This window comes from Silene latifolia, chromosome 10 (assembly GCF_048544455.1).
Source record: "Silene latifolia isolate original U9 population chromosome 10, ASM4854445v1, whole genome shotgun sequence".
In the NCBI taxonomy this organism is placed as follows: domain Eukaryota; kingdom Viridiplantae; phylum Streptophyta; class Magnoliopsida; order Caryophyllales; family Caryophyllaceae; genus Silene; species Silene latifolia.
In genome coordinates, this window is record NC_133535.1 from 79,553,475 (window position 1) to 79,572,314 (window position 18,840).

An 18,840-nucleotide genomic window follows, 5' to 3' on the forward strand; every position below is an offset into this window, starting at 1 on the left:
CTACCCGGTTTTCCTAGTGAAAAAGGCCAAGGGTCTTTTGCTCATTTTACCTAATACACTACATCAAAAGATTAGTGCATTATTCATTCATTTTATCATCTAAAAAATATAGAGTTTTAGAGAGATAAAAATTACTTCTTCTTCTCCCTTCTCTTAACCGAAATTAAGAGACCAAAATCAATATTTTTGGGTCAATTTTATTTAGATTAATATTGTTCTAGTATTAATAAAATTAATCTTATTAAGAGGTTATCTTGGGTATTATTCCTTGGGAGAGATTCTAATCTTGAATCATTGTTCATCCATTTTAGGAGAGCTCAAGAACAAGTGAGCAGGAGAACTCATTTGTGCCCAATAATCCGAAATATCCAATGTAAGAATGATGATTTCTTCTCTATATTTACTTATGTTTGCATGCATAAGATCTAATTAATTTTATGACTAAATTAAATTGAAACATATATGAATATGTTGAGTATAATGAGATATAGATTTCTAACACTTTTCACTCTATGTATGGATTATCTTACTAGGATGATAGCCTATGCCACTGATCACTGGCCTTTCCAGTACCACCCTTTGTGTAAGGGGATTAAGCTCAATCATTTAATGTTTGCTGATGACTTGTTAATGTTCTGTAAAGGCAATGCACAATCTATTATGCTCTTGATAAGGGCCTTCTCCTCCTTCTCTAGAGCATTAGGACTTACTATGAACAATGCAAAGTCTGAAGTGTACTATAATGGAGTCTCCTCGGAGCTGAAGAATGACATTGACCAGGCAACAGGGTTTGTGGAAGGTTCTCTACCTTTCAGAAACCTGGGCGTCCCTATACAAGCTGGTAGGTTATCTCAGTTAGAGTGCAATGCCCTGGTGGAGAGAATGGTTAATATAATAAGAAGTATTAGGGCAAAAAAGCTTTATTATATAGGCAGATTAGTCCTAATAAACTCTGTGTTTAATACTCTCTATTCCTACTAGGTAGGGATGTTCATTATCCCCAAGGGGGTAATCAGAAGAATTGAAGGCATCTGTAGGAACTTTTTGTGGGATGGTAGTTCAGATTACCATAGAGTTCCCTTAGTTGCTTGGGACAAGGTTACTTTACCTAAGGATGAAGGTGGCTTGGGCATAAAGAAAGCATAACTATGCAACATAGCAGCTGTGGCTAAGATGGTAGATTGGGTTTATAACAAAGCTGATAAGCTATGGATCAAATGAATAAGTCAGTTTATCTTAAGCAGCAGGACTGATACACCTACACTCCTGCAGCTGGTGTAGCCTGGTCCTGGAGAAGTATTTGCAAAGTCAAGGAAATAATGAAGGCTGGCTATCAGAATGATCAATGGTCTGCTAGCTCGAAGGGGCACTTCATCAGAGAGGGGTATGAATGGCTTAGAACCAAACAGCCTAAAAAAGATTGGGTTCAACTGGTCTGGAATAGCTGGAATTACCCAAAGCATGCTTTGATTTCGTGTATTGTGATGAACCAAGGTCTTAATGTTAAAGCCAAATTGTTTCAATTTGGCTGCTGTCCTGACAACAGATGCTGTATCTGTGATCAGGAACCCGAAACTCAGGAACACCACTTTTTTGACTGTTTATATAGCAGACAGGTGCTGAGGTTAGTTGAGCAATGGTGTGGTTTCAAAGTTGCAGTGGGTTCTTATGCTAGCAGTGGTAGTAGTGTAGGGGCAAGGCTGAAGAGGCAAACTCATTTTCTCATTTGGTCTTCCTATTTCTACCATATATGGAGTCAGAGGAACAATACGAGGCTGAACCTAATCCTTACCAGGCATGAGACTCTGGTTGTTAAGATCAGGGAGGATGCCATGAGAAGGATCGGATCAAAATTTGGAAGACCTGCAGTAAATGAAGAAAGGTCCTGGCTTCAGAAATAGGGCATTGTAGTCTAGTAGCTGGTGGTAGTTTGTTATAAGTGTTGGTTGTCAGGGAGATTGTTTGTTTTGATTAAGCTGTCATGATTCTCATGTAATTGTAATTGTTTGACATCCATTTATATATATACTCACATTTCACCAAATAAAAAAAATCGTCACAAATTTACCTATAGACGATTATATTTAATCTAGACATGATTAGGTGATGAAGTAAAACTTAAAACATGCTTATAAAGATTAAATATTAAATCTTGGAAAGATTAACGATAAACTTACAAAATAAAAGATTCAATCCAATGGAAGTAGATGCAAAATTCCCAAATTGATTGGCCAATTCCCTTTTCCCTTTTTATCTCCCTTGTAATTCCCCCTCTCTGCCTCTAACTTTTATGTGATGTTGTAAAAGTGAATAAGTGATTTATGAATAGGCTAGCATATATATATATATATATATATATATATATATATATATATATATATATATATATATATATATATATATATATATATATATATATATGGATCCTATGAGAACTCCTAAATATTTGAGGATTGAGTAACGAATGAAATATCACTTGTTCTTCTAAACAATATCAGTTGCTGTTAAAGGTAAAAAAAAACAAACACTCAGCTTTGATAAATAAAAACGCGTAAGATTATATTTTCAATCTACACTTTCTCTCTCTAAAACTGAATCAAAAACGAAGGAAACGAGGGATTAGATTGGCGAATCAATCAAAATTACGAAGCAATACCGATCATTCTTCATGATAATTGCGTTTTGAGCGGAATTTAGGTACAAATTTTGCTTTAATGCTCTCGAATTTTTCAATTTAGGTATATTTTAGTGAAACAATTGTTAAAATCGAGTAATTATTCAATAAATGTTGTATTATTGTTTTGAATTTGTGATATAATAAAAAATTAGGTATAATTATGGGAAATTGTGCAATTATTTTCAGATTTTGATTCGTTTTTGCTCAAATTAGGTATACAAATTATTACTGAAATTTATTAATTTTCATTTATTTTCATATAATTGAACCAATTACTATCATCAATTGCAGTTATAGTTGTTAATTAGATGTTTTTTGTTTCAATCCCGAAAATTAGGGTTTAATATTGTTCGATTGTGAAATTTAGGGTTCAACAGTGAATCTGCTTTGTGCAAACTTGAGTGTACTTATCTTATCTTTGTTTCTGGATTTCTATTCAAATTCGCCTCGAGTTATAGATGATTATGAATAATTTAGTTGGAGTTTTTGTTTTATATTATTGGATTAAGATTTTTGAAGTGCAACAAGGTGAACGGTTTTGTTATGTCGATGGAATATACGGATGTAAACAGCGATTCAACATCTCGTGTGAGATGATTATGTGCATACTGCCAAGCCATTAGTCTTGATGTCATGTGCATACAGCCAAACAATTAGTTTGACTATGTTGATTGAGTATATGGATGTAAATTATTGTAGTGATTGTGGTAGTGAACTGGTGATGGTTTAGCAAGTTATCGATTCTATTGATTTGGCTTGAAAATTTTACTGAAAGAAAGTTCAATTTTGCTTATAAATGGAATGGCATAAACTGAAGCAATTTTTGATCATTTATGGCTAACGTTATCTCTACAAGTGTAATAGTATTAGTAATTACGCAGCATCACAATAACTTTGCTTTTGGTGAAATAATGATGCCTTGTGGGAGTATTTGTAGGATTGTTTTTGTTTTTGTTTCCGGATTTCGTTTACAGGATGACTCGGGATGAGAGTGATTCCCAATTCAGGTCTCCACCAATATCTGCCTTTCACTTTAAGCTTACTACTGTTACTAGGCCCTTTTTTTCCTGATCACAAATTCATGTAAAAGACAGACGGACATATTTGTTATTTATATTTTACATTTGTGATATTGTGAAACAATATCACACGTAATTAGAAACAATATCACACCAACAATATCACTATACTGTGAAACAGTACCAGAACAATTAAAATAAAATACCACAAGTCTTTAGAAACATTATCACAGTTTTGTTATTAATGTGTTAAACTTACTTCTGACATTATGTTTTTGTTCTTTATTTTCTTTTTTTTGCAGATTTCTTCACTTGCAAATGTTGATTAAGAGCTTGTCTGCATGCCGAGAAAGTCTATATTACATCATCAACTTAGCAAAATCGTCTTTTTTTACTCATTTTTACTCACATGTACAAATTCTTTTATGCTTAGATGTAATTCCAAATGACAACAATTTTGTATTCTTTCTCCATTTTTGGTTAACAATATCATAAAACCTCATAATCAATAATATAGTGTTACCAAGATTTGCATTTTGTATTTTACAATATCACAAGTTATTGTAAACAATATCACACTTCATTTGAAACAATATCACCATTCTTCTGAAATAATATCATCACACCGCACTTAATTATAGACAATACCCTTTGATTGATATTGTAATACAATATCACATGTACTTATAAACAATATCATTTTGTATACAAAATAATATCACGATTAAAAGTATTTTAAAAGGATTCTCCAATTTTATGCTACTGTGAAACAATATCACAACCAGTAAAATAAAATACCACACTGTATCTAAAACAATATCACACTGTATCTAAAACAATATCTGTAATACTACGGTTTTATGAGCCTCTGGGTACTCTATCGAGTAGGCCTTACTCTGTCGAGTAAGGGTGTGTTGCGTTTTAAAAATAGTTTCTGACCTGTTGGGTACTCGATCGAGTAACCTTGATACTCGATCGAGTAAGGAGGAACTCGATCGAGTACCTCAGCTACTCGATCGAGTAGCCCGGTTTACGGGTAATGTTTTGACTGGTTTTATTAATAATGCGGGAATGATATATAAGGCTTTCGTCACTTTTCTCAAAACACTTTTACAATCTAAAAACCTTCAAGAGAAGATTAGAAGTTACGTTGAATCATTCTCGCCGTATTATTAGCAAATCCCGGAGCTAGAAGTGTCGGATCCTGTCGTTCTTTATATCTTTGTGATCCTTGCGTCGAGGGTAAGATCTACGTACCGAATTTATTATATTTAATTAAGTTTCGTTAAACCCTAATTTTGGGATTGGGGGTTTTCTATGTTTATGTTGATGTGGTAGTGATTGTATGATTATGTGTATAGGAGAAGGGTTCGTAGAGGAAAGGTTTTGAGACAGCTGCTAGATCGTCTGTTAATTGTGTTGCTTTCCAGGTAGGGTTTTCCTACTCAGTATTAGTCTCATAATGTGTTGGTGATGATTTGTGATTGTTGATTATTGTTATACGAGTATTGTGACGGTTGTTGGTTTGATTGCTGTTTAATGGTTGTGATTGTTTGTCTCTAGTTCTCGAGATGCGTTCTCGTCTGAGTGGAGTCACTTGCGGGAGTGGCTTCACGCCCTAGTTTCGCCCTCCGTGGAACCCGCCACGGGAGGGGATGTGCACATTAATGGGACAGGGTTATCGCTCGGTATGATGAGCGGGGCTTAGGTGGGAACGGCTGCGGTCCCCCACTGGCAGGGATGGTCCAGTGGACAGTCGGTGATGGAGATTGATTGGAGTGGGTGTGATTGTGTGTGTGACCGTTTGAGCTGCTTTTTTACTGTGTTGTTGGTTATATAAATTGTGTGACTAGTACTGACCCCGTTTAATGTTTTAAAAACTTGTGGTGTTCCATTCGGGGGTGGTGAGCAGTTATTGAGCAGGTATGATATGACGTGTATGGGATAGCTGGGATGAGTCATCACGTGGCAGTTAGAAGTCTTCCGCTGTGTCAGACGATGTTTTATAGCTTTGATAGTTTTAGCAGTAGATCGTCTGAGAGTCTTGTATTTCATTTTATCAGTTTTGGAGTTGGTATGTAATCACTTTAAACATTATTTACTTTTAAGTATGTTTCGTTATTATCTTATGATTATCATTGCCTCGGAAAACCGAGATGGTAGCACTTCCATGCCTTAAGTGGTCCTGGTAAGGCACTTGGAGTATGGGGGTGTTACAAAATGGTATCAGAGCCAGGTTCCTGAAACCTGTAACCAATGAACCTAATGAATATAGGGAGTCTAATTAAAATGAACCCGGGGTAGAAGTTGTAGGAGCTAATGCAAAGACTTGGGAGACGTCCTAAAGTCGCGAACTCGCCCTACAATTTTGAACCGGTCACCATGGGATATGAGTCGGGATCGCTATGTGTTTATCTTGTGAATTGTCTATCTATATAGTAACGAGTGGCATGAATCGGTGTGATTTTGAATGTTGTTGGTTGAAAGCATGTTGAATGATAGTTGGTTTACACTTTTGGTTGGAATTGTTAGAAAAGTGTATGAGAATGATGAGTAATGTGGTGGAAAAAGGAGGTGGTTCATATGTGATAGAATAAAAGCATGTTGGTAAGTCATGATTGGCAAGTTAAATAAATTATTTGCATGATGAATGTTGTTGCTTTGCTTTCGAAAATAGTAACATGTGATTGGGGCTGCTGGTTTTATGAGTATTGGGTTGTTTTTGTTTACCTTTTTGTCGTTTAAGTTGTTTGGAAGTAAAATCAAGTAGATGTGTTTTTCGATTATAAAAAGGTTGTCTTTAAACTGTTATAACTTGAGATGCATAAATGATTTGAATGTGATTGCAATTGGAGGTGATAGCTTGTTCTTTTACGATTCTAACGATAGGTCACACGCCCAAAACGACCAAGAAATGAGTGAGTTACGACTGTTTTACAAAAACTGGACAATGCTGAGAATTGCGTAGGGTACTCGAACGAGTAGCCTTGGTACTCGATCGAGTAGGCGGCACTCGATCGAGTACGTTAGTTACTCGATCGAGTAGCCCTGGTGATTTGTTTTACGTGCTTCTGACCTTCACCTACTCGATCGAGTAAGTCCCTTACTCGATCGAGTGGCCTGTACTCGATCTAGTGACCCCTACTTTGGGTCATATGCTTATCTTTTGACTTTGTTGCATATCATGTTTAATTCAAAAGTGTTATTTTGCTTCTTTATGCATTGTTTTACATGTATGTTGGTCTTGATGCGTAAGTTACCCAATATTGTGATATAAGGAGTGGCACATGTGGTGAGTATGAGTTCGGTGGGAGGACATGAGTTATATGTGGTTGTGATAGATAGTGTTGTTGAGTAACGTAAAAGCAAGTGAATATGGGCAAGGGATGATGTGAGTCTAAAGAACGTGAGAATGAAAGGATTGAGAGTAAGGATGTGGATAATGGCAACTTGAGATGTGTAAAGAATTATAGAGGGAGATGGTTAGGAGTTGTGTGGGTTAGGAGTACGCATAGTGAAAGTTCGTATAAAGGGGTTGAGAAGAGTAGTATATAGTGAACTTTCTGGAGACATCTCGCGAGGTGGATTTGTAAACAGTGAGTGAGTTTGGGAGATTTGGTTTATTAAGAGATGAAACTACTGTGTGATTTCCTTGGGCAATTAACGGTACGAAAGGAATTCTGATTTCTAGAGAGGTACAAAGGAGATGCAATTGTTTGAACAGTTGAACGTTGATTTTACGGATAGATTAGTGGCAAGTGTGAGTGATAGCATAATAAGAGAAGATCCATGGTAAGAAAGAGTGAGATGATATCGGTATAAAATAATGGAATTTGAGTTTTGGAGCAACGAAAGGGTAACTGGATTACTAAAGAGTTAGCTAGAAGGAATAAGGAGTTGAACTATTAATTGGTATTGTTGAGTGTAAAGAGAAAAGAAGGATAAAAGTAAGCTGAGAAAAATGTTGACTAGAGTTATGTGATATAGAAGTAAGGAACCGTCGAGATTTATGATATTATCATGAGGATATTAGTTAAGGGTTATATAGGAGTTTCAGGACAACATGATTAGTCGTGAGTTTCGGGGAATTAAGGAAGGTAAGAATCCGGGTAAAGAATTTACACGATATGAGATTTTTGGTGGAAGGTTAGATGATGATACAATTAAGGATAGTATTGGGAATAATGTTGAGGTAATTTTGTTGATGGACCCGATGTTCGTTATTTGGGATGTTAACCAAAGATAGGAAAGAAATCGTGATGTTTAGAGATGAGTGTAAGAGGTTTGATGCCCGGACAGTGGTAGTGTTATGGTTTGTGACTAGTGGTTAAGGGTGATGGTATGTTAGAAAGGTAGCAATTCTAATGAGGTTGATTTTGTAGAGGCCGGATTGATATGTATGGTTGTAAGGAAGTATAAGATGTGGTTAGATGAGGCGGGTGCTAATAGTTGAATAGTAATGGTATGGTTATATTTGGCATGAGGTGATGGTTATGCGAATGGGGGAATATGTTATGAGGGGCATGTGAGTTAAGCTCGGGCGACAGGTAACCTTTATCGAGTGGTAACTTACATGATCAGGACTGACCAGTTGGATGTGATTACGGGTCTATGATGTGTATAAATGTTTGTGTGAGGTTCTGACCTCACGGGAAGTGGTATGGTGTGATAGTTATAAAGTCATTATCCGAGTGTTCTCAGTAATATATGTTGGACACGGTAATTTAATTGAATGATATTCAAAAAGGTAATAATTTGATTGATCTGGTATGACTGGTTATATTTGTATGTATTCATGATATATGTTATTCCGTGATGTGGTAAGGGGATGATATTCATGAGGTTATTATCTGTTTAATTCATATAGTATGTTGCTTTGTGAGTTAGTAAAGTGGATTTGAGTAAGTTTTCTTGTCCAAGAAGTTATGTTGAGTCAGTGCTTATGGGATTGTGTAAGTTGTGATGACTATCGATGTGGTTGTGGTGCCTCGGGTGGTGATTCGGGCACGGTATTTAGTGTTGTGATGCGGGTATTTTCGCACTGCGGTGTGGCTGTTGGTGGCGATGTTGTGATGCCGTCACCGGTTGTGGTGGAGTAGGCGGGATGATTATGATTCGAGTTTCGAAAGTACATACCAGTCATACATAGATTCTTTGTTTTGTTTGATGTTGCTTCTGTGAGTTTCGGTTTGTACGAGATAGACGATTGTTTTGTTATTGATGTTTCTTACCAGTTAAGTTTTGGAATGAGGGTAGAGTATGATATGAAAGAGAGTTGTATATGTTTTCGTTGTTGTCATGGTATAGTGACATTCTGTTGATGGGACACAGTTGTTAGAAGTTGTTACGGTACTTTTGACCTTGTTTTAAGATGAGGCGTTAGACATAGTCATGGTAAGTGATTAGTGGAATATGTGTTGTACTGATCTGGACGCTGCACATGGTTCATAATCAGATTTTGGGACAGTGAGTGTAGGGTGTTGGGTATTAGTGTCATGTTAAGTTGTGTATGAGTTTTGCGGTAATGAAAGAAAAGAACTTGAGAATCTAGTGTGAGTATACGTAACGAGTGTGGATCGTGAGTTATGCTTTTGGGAGATAGGTGCTTTACATAGAGAGGTATGTTGTTTTGCAGTAATAATGGAGAGTTAGTATGGTGATTTTGCTACGAGTTTTATGGTATAGGTTAGGTGGTGTGCCGAATGAGTTGAGGTATGAGAAATGTTTAAGTAAGAGAGCCTTGGATATATACATGGCGAGTGTTTAGATTATAGGTGGTTATCTTTGACATGCGGTGGTGATGAGGATTATGAGACGATATAGCTAGGATTTAGTATTAGTGAGTTACGAGGACGTAACACTTATCTTAAGAGGAGTAGGATGCGATAAAAGAGATTTTGATGGTTGTGCATATGGTGGTATATTCGCAGTAGAGTGTTGGTGTAGCATAAAGAAGGAAGTTGTATATTTTGTGGTTGATGTTGTTAAAAGGCCATGGTCGTGCTTGTAGTAGTGTGATGTTTAGGAGTGTGAGAATATTTCACTAGTGTTGACAGTTGGATGATGAGGTTATGAGTGTGAGTAAACTTCGAGGACGAAATTCCTTTTAAGGGTGGTAGAATGTAACATTCCGTTTGATATCTATGAGTGTCTTGATATTGGATTTGGTAGTGGATGATATTATGGAGCTAGTAGTGTTAGAGGATGGTAGTTGGTAGTGTATGGAATTAGTGTCGGGAGAGTTTATGATGTAGTTGATACGACATCGTGAGCGATATGTGGAGGTAGGAATAGTTGGTGGAGTTGGTGTTAAGAGTTCATGAGTTATAGGGTGAGGTTTTGTTTTGAGTCTTAGTTACGTTGTTGTGTCTTAGTCAAGTTGGTAGGTTTGTTTTTATGTATGGGTTGAACTTCGGGGACGAAGTTCTTTCTAAGGAGAGAAGACTGTAATACTACGGTTTTATGAGCCTATGGGTACTCTATCGAGTAGGCCTTACTCTGTCGAGTAAGGGTGTGTTGCGTTTTAAAAATAGTTTCTGACCTGTTGGGTACTCGATCGAGTAACCTTGATACTCGATCGAGTAAGGGGGAACTCGATCGAGTACCTCAGCTACTCGATCGAGTAGCCCGGTTTACGGGTAATGTTTTGACGGGTTTTATTAATAATGCGGGAATGATATATAAGGCTTTCGTCACTTTTCTCAAAACACTTTTACAATCTAAAAACCTTCAAGAGAAGATTAGAAGTTACTTTGAATCATTCTCGCCGTATTATTAGCAAATCCCGGAGCTAGAAGTGTCGGATCCCGTCGTTCTTTATATCTTTGTGATCCTTGCGTCGAGGGTAAGATCTACGTACCGAATTTGTTATATTTGATTAAGTTTCGTTAAACCCTAATTTTGGGATTGGGGGTTTTCTATGTTTATGTTGATGTGGTAGTGATTGTATGATTATGTGTATAGGAGAAGGGTTCGTAGAGGAAAGGTTTTGAGACAGCTGCTAGATCGTCTGATGATTGTGTTGCTTTCCAGGTAGGGTTTCCCTACTCAGTATTAGTCCCATAATGTGTTGGTGATGATTTGTGATTGTTGATTATTGTTATACGAGTATTGTGGCGGTTGTTGGTTTGATTGCTGTTTAATGGTTGTGATTGTTTGTCTCTGGTTCTCGAGATGCGTTCTCGTCTGAGTGGAGTCACTTGCGGGAGTGGCTTCACGCCCTAGTTTTGCCCTCCGTGGAACCCGCCACGGGAGGGGATGTGCACATTAATGGGACAGGGTTATCGCTCGGTATGATGAGCGGGGCTTAGGTGGGAACGGCAGTGCGGTCCCCCATCGCGGCGGTGGTCCAAAGGGTGGATCGGTGATGGAGATTGATTGGAGTGGGTGTGATTGTATGTGTGACAGTTTGAGCTGCTTGTTTACTGTGTTGTTGGTTATATAAATTGTGTGACTAGTACTGAACCCGTTTAATGTTTTAAAAACTGTGGTGTTCCATTCGGGGGTGGTGAGCAGTTATTGAGCAGGTATGATATGACGCATATGGGATAGCTGGGATGAGTCATCACGTGGCAGTTAGAAGTCTTCCGCTGTGTCAGACGATGTTTTATAGCTTTGATAGTTTTAGCAGTAGACCGTCTGAGAGTCTTGTATTTCTTTTTATCAGTTTTGGAGTTGGTATGTAATCACTTTAAACTTTATTTACTTTTAAGTATGTTTCGTTATTATCTTATGATTATCATTGCCTCGGAAAACCGAGATGGTAGCACTTCCATGCCTTAAGTGGTCCTGGTATGGCACTTGGAGTATGGGGGTGTTACAATATCACACTATATACAAAACAATATTAAAGTAAAAAGGATTTTTAAATCCCTGTCCGCTTTTGTTACATGAGAAACAATATCACAACCATTAAAGTAAAATATCACATGATATTTGAAACAATATCACACTTTACCAAGAATTATATCAGAGCCAAAAGAAATTGTTTATCCATAACTACTTTTGTAATCTTGAGATACAATAATATTTACCTACACCAGAAATAGTTGAGGATTTAGTAACGAATGAAATAAGTTCTACCATCATTATATCCATGTACTTCCAATTACATTTTTTGTCAAACATATCTAGTTGTCATTCTAATTATTTCTTCTACCTCTACCTCTACCTCTATTCTTATGATTTGCAACAGTCTTGTATCGTACTGGTCTTATTTCGATCTGTTGTTCATGATCTTCAGCATCTTCTCTGCATTTAGGTCCTCTGTACATTAAATGTAACACCCCCATACTCCAAGTGCCTTACCAGGACCACTCAGGTATGAAGACATTACCATCTCGGTTGCCCGAGGCAATGATAATCAAATAAACAATGAAGAAACAACGTTTAAATATAAATACTTAGTGAAGAGTTACAATTCTCAAAACCAAACCAAAAGTGCAATACATGTTCTCAAACTGAATGTTCTAACTGAAATGTAAATAACTAATAAGCTACAGCGGAAGACTCCTATCATCATGTCGTGGCATCCCAGCTATCCCAGTACTCATCTCAATACCTGCTCAATATCTGCTCCCCATCCCCGAATGGATCACCGCAGGTTTACAAAACAACACCGGGGTCAGTACTAATCACACAATTCAATATATATTAACAATAAGATAAACAGACAGCTTAACTGTCATACACACAATCATGCCAACTCCAATCATCCCAATCACTGACTGTCCACTGAACCAGCCCTGCCAGTGGGGGACCGCAGCCGTACCCACCAAATCCCCGCTCCACATAGTGAGCGATAACCCTGTCCATTAATGTGCACATCCCTTCTGTGGCGGGTTCCACAGAAGGCGAAACTAGGGCGTGAAGCCACTCCCGCAAGTGACCTCACTCAGCCGAGGCCACGCCTCGCGAACCATAGACAACGATCACAATCACAATCACAATACAATTACTATATCAAATAACCAATCACAACACATCAACCAATATCCCATTCTGGGACTAATACTGAGTAGGAAATCCTACCTGGTATGCATACAATCAGACGGTCTCTACTGCTGAGTCAAAAAGCTTCTTCTATGAACCCTCCTCCTATCATACAACACATAGAGGCTACCAAATCACATACTACACATAAAACCCCCAAATCCCCTAATTAGGGTTTAACCAAAATAAAGGAAATACAACAAAAAGGGTACATAGATCTTACCCTTGACGCAAGGAACTCAACGGTATGAACAACGATAAGAACTGACCCTCCAAACTCCGGGGATTGCTAATAATGCGATTAAGAAGATGAACTTGCTTGCTTTCTCTCTTAAACAGTAATTTAGGTTTTGTAAAAGTGATTTAGAATAATGACGACAAAGCTTATATACCTTAATCGCATAATTAACAAAACCCGAGAAAACTCCCCGTAAAACCGGCTACTCGATCGAGTACCCAAAGCTACTCGATCGAGTACCCCCTTACTCTATCGAGTACCTAAGGCTACTTGATCGAGTACCCCCTTACTCTATCGAGTACCTAAGGCTACTTGATAGAGTACCCCCTTACTCTATCGAGTACCTAAGGCTACTTGATAGAGTACCCTACAGGTCAGAAACTTTTCTAAAACGCAACTTACCCTTACTCGACAGAGTAAGGCCTACTCGATAGAGTACCCCAAGACTTATAAATACGGAGTATTACAGTCTTCCCTCCTTAAAAAGAACTTCGTCCCCGAAGTTCAACCCATACTCTAAAAACAACCATACTAACTCGACCAAGACACAACAACATAACTAAGAACTCAAAAACTCGACCAAACATAAAACATGATTTCTTAACACCCACTCCACCAACTATGTTTACTTCCTTAACATGACTCACGATATCGTATCCACCACATATATATCTCTCACGACACCAACTTCATACATAACCAACCACCATCCACTAACACTGCTAGCTCCATAATATCATCCACTATCAAATCAAAAATCAAGACAATCATAGACATCAAACGGAATGTTACATTCTACCACCCTTAAAAGGAACTTCGTCCTCGAAGTTTACTCAGACTCATAACATCATCCTCCAACTGTCAACATTATATAAAATATTCTCATACTCCGAAGCATCACACTACTACAAGCACGGCCATGGCCTTTTATAAGTATTATCCACAAAACAACTCCCTCCTTTACGCTACGCTAACACTCTACTTCCAATTATATTACAACATGCACCACCATGAAACTCTCTTTTATCGCCTCCTACTCCTCTTAAGATAAATGTTACGTCCTCGTAACTCACTAATAATAAATCCTAGATATATCTTTTTATAATCCTCATCACCATCGTATGTCAAAGATAACCACCTATAATCTAAACACTCGCCATGCACCTACCCAAGGCTCACTTACTTAAACAACTCTCATACTTCACCTCTCTCGTCACACCACCTAACCTATACCACAAAATCCTTAATTTAACCCAAGACTTCATTTGTTCCCTATTACCGCAACATGACACACCCCTCTATATAAACTACATAAAACTCTTACCGCCAAAAGCATAACTCACGATCCACACTTGGTACGTACACTCACACTAGATCCTCAAGTTCCTTTCTTTTATTACCGCAAGCATCATACATAACTTAACACGACACTAATTACTCAACGCCCTACACTCACTGTCTCAACAAAGGATTATGAACCACCTGCATATATCAGATCATTACCACACATGTTCTACGAATCACTTGCCATTACCATGTCCACTAAAGCCTTATCTAGAACAAGATCAAAATTATCAGAACAACCTCTCACAACCGTGTCCCATCAACAGAATATCACTATACCATGACAACAGCGAAAACATATACCACTCTATTTCATATCATATTCTACCCTCATTCCCAACTTAACCTGGTAAGAAACATCAATAACAAAACAACTGTCTATCTGTACAAACTGAAACTCACAGGAAGCAACATCAAACAAAACAACAATCTATGTATGACTGGTATGTACTTTCGAAACTCGAATCATAATCATCCCACCTACTCCACCACAACCGGTGACGGCATCACAACACCGCCACCAACACCACACCGCAGCAGCTGCGAAAATACCCGCATCACAAAGACTATGTACCGTGCCTGGATCACCACCCGAGGCACAACAACCACATCGATAGTCATCACAACTACATACAACTCCCATAAATACGACTTAATAATTTCTCGGACAAGAAAAACTTACTCAAATCCGCTTTACTAAATCATAACACAACATATTTTATGAATTAAACAGATAATTACCTCGTGAATATCATCCCCTTACCATATCACAGATTGACATGTACCATGAATACGATAAGCATAATCGGTCATGCCAAAACAATCAAATTATTACCTTTTTAAACATCATTCCATTACGTTCTCGTATCCAACATGTATTACAGAAAATTCAGATAACAACTTTATAATTATCACATCATACCATTTTTTTTTTTTTTTTTTTTGAGGTCAGAACCTCACACAAACATTTATATATATGACATAGACCCATAATCACATCCAACCAATCAATCCCGATCACGTAAGTTACCACTCAACAAAGGTTACCTGTCGCCCGAGTTTAACTCGCATGCCCCTCATCACATTCTTCCATTCGCATAACCCTCACCTTCGCCACACTTAACTATACAAATTAACACTCACTAGGAGAAACCGCCTCCTAAGACTATGTCTTATACTTCCTCACAACCATACCTATCAATTCAATCTCTACAAAATCAGCCTCTTTAGAATTGCCATCTTTCCTATTTATCATTAACCTTAACCACTAGAGACAACTCCTCCACACAACTACCGTCCGTACATCAACTTCTTACACTCATCTCTAAACATCACCGTTTCTTCCCTATCTTTGGTTATCATCCCCAATAACGAGCATCAAATCCATCAACCAAAATTACCTCAACATAATTCCCAATACTATTCTTAATTGTATCATCATCTCATATCCTGCAGATATTCTACCAACTTCTTACTTTCCTTAATTCCTCAAAACTCAAGACTAATCATGTTATTCCGAAACTCCTATATAACCATTAATTCAATTCCTCATGATAGTATTATGCATCTTGACGATTCCTTACTTTTATATCACACAACTCCGGTGAACATTTTCTTAGTTTTACTCCCCTCCTTTTTTTTTTTTACACTCGACTAAAACAATTAACCATTCAACTCCTTATTACTTCTTCCTAACTCTTTAGTGCTCCGATCACTTTCTCATTGCTCCACAATTCCAATCCCGTTATTTCTTATCGATATTATCTCACTCTTCCTTACCATAAAATGTTCTCTTATTATGCCATTAATCACCCTTGCCACTGATCCATAAAAATCAACGTTTAATGTTCAAACAATTACATCTCCCTTTTTACATCTCCAGAAATTAAAATTCTTTTATACCGTTAATTACCCAAGGAAATCACACATTAGTTTCGTCTCTCGATAACACAAATTTCCAAACTCAGTCACTATCTGCAAATCCACGTCGCGACATGTCTCATTAAGTTCGCTATAAACCACTCTTCTCAATTCCTCTAAAACGACCTTTCATTACATATATTCTTACTCAACACTATTTCTAACCATCTCCCTCCATAATTCATTATACATCTCAGGTTGCTACTATCCACATCCTTTCTTTCAATATTTTCATTCTCACGTTCCTTAAACTTACATCATGCCTTGCCCACCTTCACTTACATTTACATTACCCAACACACAATCATATCACTCATCTCGTCTCACAAAACCTGTTCTATATCTTAATTAAGCCATAACGCATGTCCTCCCCATCGAACTCACACTCATCATAGGTGCCACTCTTTACACCATAAGGTTAGGTAACTTACGCTTCAGGACCAACACAAACGTAAAACAGTGCATAAAGAAGTAATATAACAACTTTGAATTAAACATAATATGCAACGAATGTCAAAAGATAAGCATATGACCCAAAACAGGGGTTACTAGATCGAGTTCAGGCCACTCGATCGAGTAAGGGACTTACTCGATCGAGTAGGTGAAGATCAGAAGCACGTAAAACAAATTACCAGGGACACTCGATCGAGTAACTGACGTACTCGATCGAGTACCCCCCTACTCGATCGAGTACCAAGGCTACTCGATCGAGTACCTACGCATTTCTCAGCACTGTCCAGTTTTCGTAAAACAGTCATAACTCACTCATTTCTTGGTCGTTTTGGGCGTGTGACCTATCGTTAGAATCGTAAAAGAGCAAGCTATCACCTCCAATTGGAATCACATTAAAATCATTTACGCATCTCAAGTTATAACAGTTTAAAGACAACTTTGCTGTAATCAGACGACATAACTATTTGATTTTTTTTATTTCCAAACAACTTAAACAACAACCAAGTTAAACGAAAACAACCCAATACTCATGAAACCAGTAGCCCCAATCACATATTATTATTTTCGAAAACAAAGCAACAACATTCATCATGCACTACCCACATGCTTTTATTCTATAGCCTTTCGTAAGACAAATCATACTCATACATTGTAAATCCTATTCCATGTTACTAATACATCAATATTACAAATACACTTCGTCACCTAAACATATTCATAATCACAAAATTCGTATTCTCATGCTATTGCCACTCCATCTTTTCCAATCAATTCATCCATTTCAACCACATTCTTCACACAACATGTACATATGAACAATAGTAGGCATGTATATGAAGTCATTATATAAAATTACATAAACAAAATTATGTATAATCATATCACATATGAACTACTCCCTTTTTCCACCACATTACTCATCATTCTCATGCACTTTTCTAATAATTCCAACCATCATTGTAAACCAACTATCATGCAACATGCTTTCAATCAACAACAGTTCTATATACTTCACCAACCTTTCATTCACAAACTCGATCTTCTACTCCAAACATCCAACAATTACAACATACATCATCACATTCACATACAAGCTAACAAGCAACACATACGACCTTGACATACTACCCCCATGTGACCGGTTCAAAATTGTAGGGCGAGTTTGCGACTTCAGGACGTCTCCCAAGCCTTTGCATTAGCTCCTACAACCTTTACCCCGGGTTCATTATAATTGACTCCCTATGTTCATTAGGTTCATTGGTTACAGGTTTCAGGATCGTCGCTCTGATACCATTTATAACACCCCCATACTCCAAGTGCCTTACCAGGACCACTCAGGTATGAAGACATTACCATCTCGGTTGCCCGAGGCAATGATAATCAAATAAACAATGAAGAAACAACGTTTAAATATAAATACTTAGTGAAGAGTTACAATTCTCAAAACCAAACCAAAAGTGCAATACATGTTCTCAAACCGATCGTTCTAATCGAAATGTAAATAACTAATAACCTACAAAAGACTCCTATCATCATGTCGTGGCATCCCGGCTATCCCAGACTCATCTCAATACCGCTCAATATCTGCTCACCATCCCCGAATGGATCACCGCAGTTTACAAAACAACACCGGGTCAAGATTACTAATCACACAATTCAATATATATTAACAATAAGATAAACAGACGACTTAATCAATCATACACACAATCATGCCAACTCCAATCATCCCAATCATCGATCGTCCCACTTTGGACCAGCCACCGCCAGGGGGGGACCGCAGCCGTACCCACCAAATCCCCGCTCCACATAGTGAGCGATAACCCCGTCCATTAATGTGCACATCCCTTCGTGGGCGGGTTCCACGAAAGGCGAAACTAGGGCGTGAAGCCACTCCCGCAAGTGACCTCACTCAGCCGAGGCCACGCCTCGCGAACCATAGACAACGATCACAATCACAATCACAATACAATTACTATATCAAATAACATATCACAACACATCAACCAATATCCCATTATGGGACTAATACTGAGTAGGAAATCCTACCTGGTATGCATACAATCAGACGGTCTCTACTGCTGAGTCAAAAAGCTTCTTCTATGAACCCTCCTCCTATCATACAACACATAGAGGCTACCAAATCACATACTACACATAAAACCCCCAAATCCCCTAATTAGGGTTTAACCAAAATA

At 37.8% G+C, this 18,840-nt stretch overlaps 1 protein-coding gene across 1 annotated transcript; it reads left to right on the top strand.

Moving 5' to 3' along the window:
- The first annotated feature begins 480 nt into the window (after positions 1-480).
- Positions 481-1,146, top strand: LOC141607820 (uncharacterized). The gene is made up of 2 exons (XM_074427165.1): positions 481-885; positions 982-1,146. Exons 1-2 carry the CDS (start codon positions 481-483, stop codon positions 1,144-1,146), a joined length of 570 nt encoding a protein of 189 aa, XP_074283266.1.
- The last annotated feature ends 17,694 nt before the right edge of the window (positions 1,147-18,840 follow it).